Source organism: Galeopterus variegatus, unplaced genomic scaffold, assembly GCF_000696425.1.
Source record: "Galeopterus variegatus unplaced genomic scaffold, G_variegatus-3.0.2 Scaffold547, whole genome shotgun sequence".
NCBI classification, from domain to species: Eukaryota; Metazoa; Chordata; class Mammalia; order Dermoptera; family Cynocephalidae; genus Galeopterus; species Galeopterus variegatus.
The window spans coordinates 160,800-162,510 of NW_007726658.1; the positions used below are offsets into that span (position 1 = coordinate 160,800).

General features: G+C 52.8%; 1 protein-coding gene across 2 annotated transcripts in view; it reads left to right on the forward strand.

Moving 5' to 3' along the window:
• The first annotated feature begins 1,488 nt into the window (after window positions 1-1,488).
• The window catches only part of PITPNB (phosphatidylinositol transfer protein, beta), a 64,928-nt gene continuing 64,705 nt past the window's right edge, over window positions 1,489-1,711 (forward strand). Inside the window, exon 1 of one of the 2 annotated variants that reach the window (XM_008569950.1) lies at window positions 1,489-1,570. In XM_008569950.1, coding sequence (XP_008568172.1) covers window positions 1,551-1,570 — 20 coding nt within the window. In that variant the 5' untranslated portion in view covers window positions 1,489-1,550. The remainder of the gene's footprint in view (window positions 1,571-1,711) is intronic. The other variant, XM_008569949.1, reaches the window with a different exon arrangement.

The window sequence follows — 1,711 nt, forward strand, 5'->3', positions numbered from 1 at the left end:
AAGTGGCGGAATATTCCGAAGACGGAGTGAGCCCCGGGCTGGCGGGTTCCTGCGCGCGCCCTTTCCCCCCCGGCACGCGCCTTCGGCCCATCCGAGGCCCCATCTACTGCGCGCCCCCAGATCCTCCAGGCATTGCTGTGGTAACACGGCCGCCCTCTCCCCCGCGGCGCAGGCGGCCGGGTCTGGGCCCGGGCGCGTGGCTGGGGAAGGCGCGGCCGGGAGTTTCCGCTGGGACCCGCCTTCTCCCCAACCGCCCACCCCCAGTCTAGGTCTGGACCCACCTTCAGGCCTGCTGGTGGGACGGAGTCGTAGTCCAAGGGTGGGGGAGAAGCGGTTGGTCTGGCTGTGATTTATCGTCGGGGATGGATCCTGCTTGTAACCGGAGGGAGATGAGCTTGCCAGGTGAAGGCAGTCCTGGTGTCGGGACTGGAGGTGGGACGTTGGCGCCCTGAAGTTCATGCAGGAGCCGGCAGTCCGGAAATCTTGCTCCTCTGGGCAGTTCAGTTGCCTTGACAGGGGAGCCATCTCTCTACTCTGAGTCTGTTTCCGCGTCTTTAAGATGAGGTTACACTCTGGGTCGCATCTATTTCACGGGTTTGAGGTGAGGAGTTAACACGTGGTCTGTCGAGTGGAGGGGTTTCCAGGTGCATCAGACCAGCCAAGTAATTTTGTTAAAAAATTACGGCTTTTTCCACTGGCACGGACTGTGAACATCGCAGGAAATCTGGTTGTCAGTGAATGTTCAGCTGTCACAGCTGGTTCGTGTCGTCAGCATACCTTGGGCAACTAGGGATTTCGAATATGCCCATTCTTTATCGTTTTTTAAATTCTCAAAAACCTTTTGACTTAATTTAGCTGTCTCCAGACACCTTATTTTTAGTTCTCAAATTTCCTTTAAAAAGTCACTCGTCACTTTTCTGCTTAAATGCGTCTAAAGACTCACTGTCTCATCGAGCCTTTGCAGCAGCCTGCAAGATCTTATACTATTTTGTTTTCTGCTCTGTCCTCGTTTACTACCTTTCCCTTGACCATTCCAGCCTCACCAGCTTCCTTGCTATTCTTCCACTGTAGGAATAAACTCAGTTCATGGCCTTTCCGCTTGCTTTTGTTCCTTCTGCCTTAAATGCTCTTCCCTCAGCTCAACTCACCTCCTTCCAGGCCTTTGCTCAAAAGTCACCTTCTCAGGGAATCCCTTTTTGCAAACCTAATTGCAGCTTCCACCATTTGGTACTTGCCTTACCTGCTTAGATGACTTCCATAGCATTTATCACCATGTAACATGCAACACAATTTATTATTATTTTTTTTCTATTCTCCTGCTAGATGTATTCTTTACTACATGTAAGCTCCATGAATTTATTTTGCTCACTCCCATATCCCCTGCCTTTAGAGTAGTTCCTGGCATCGTAGGTGCTAAATAAACATTTGTTAAGTGCATTGATAGAAGTTATAACTTTGATCAATGATAGGGATCNCTGCGCAGGCGCCGTGAGAGGCGGTAGCGGCGGCGGAGGTGCTAGCGGCGGCAGCTGCGAGGGGGTTCCGGGAAGATGGTGCTGATTAAGGAATTGTGAGTGGGTCGGTGGGCGCAAGCGAGCATCTGGGATGGCGGTGGTGGGAGATTTACTGATTGAGAAGTGGCGGAATATTCCGAAGACGGAGTGAGCCCCGGGCTGGCGGGTTCCTGCGCGCGCCCTTTCCCCCCCGGCAC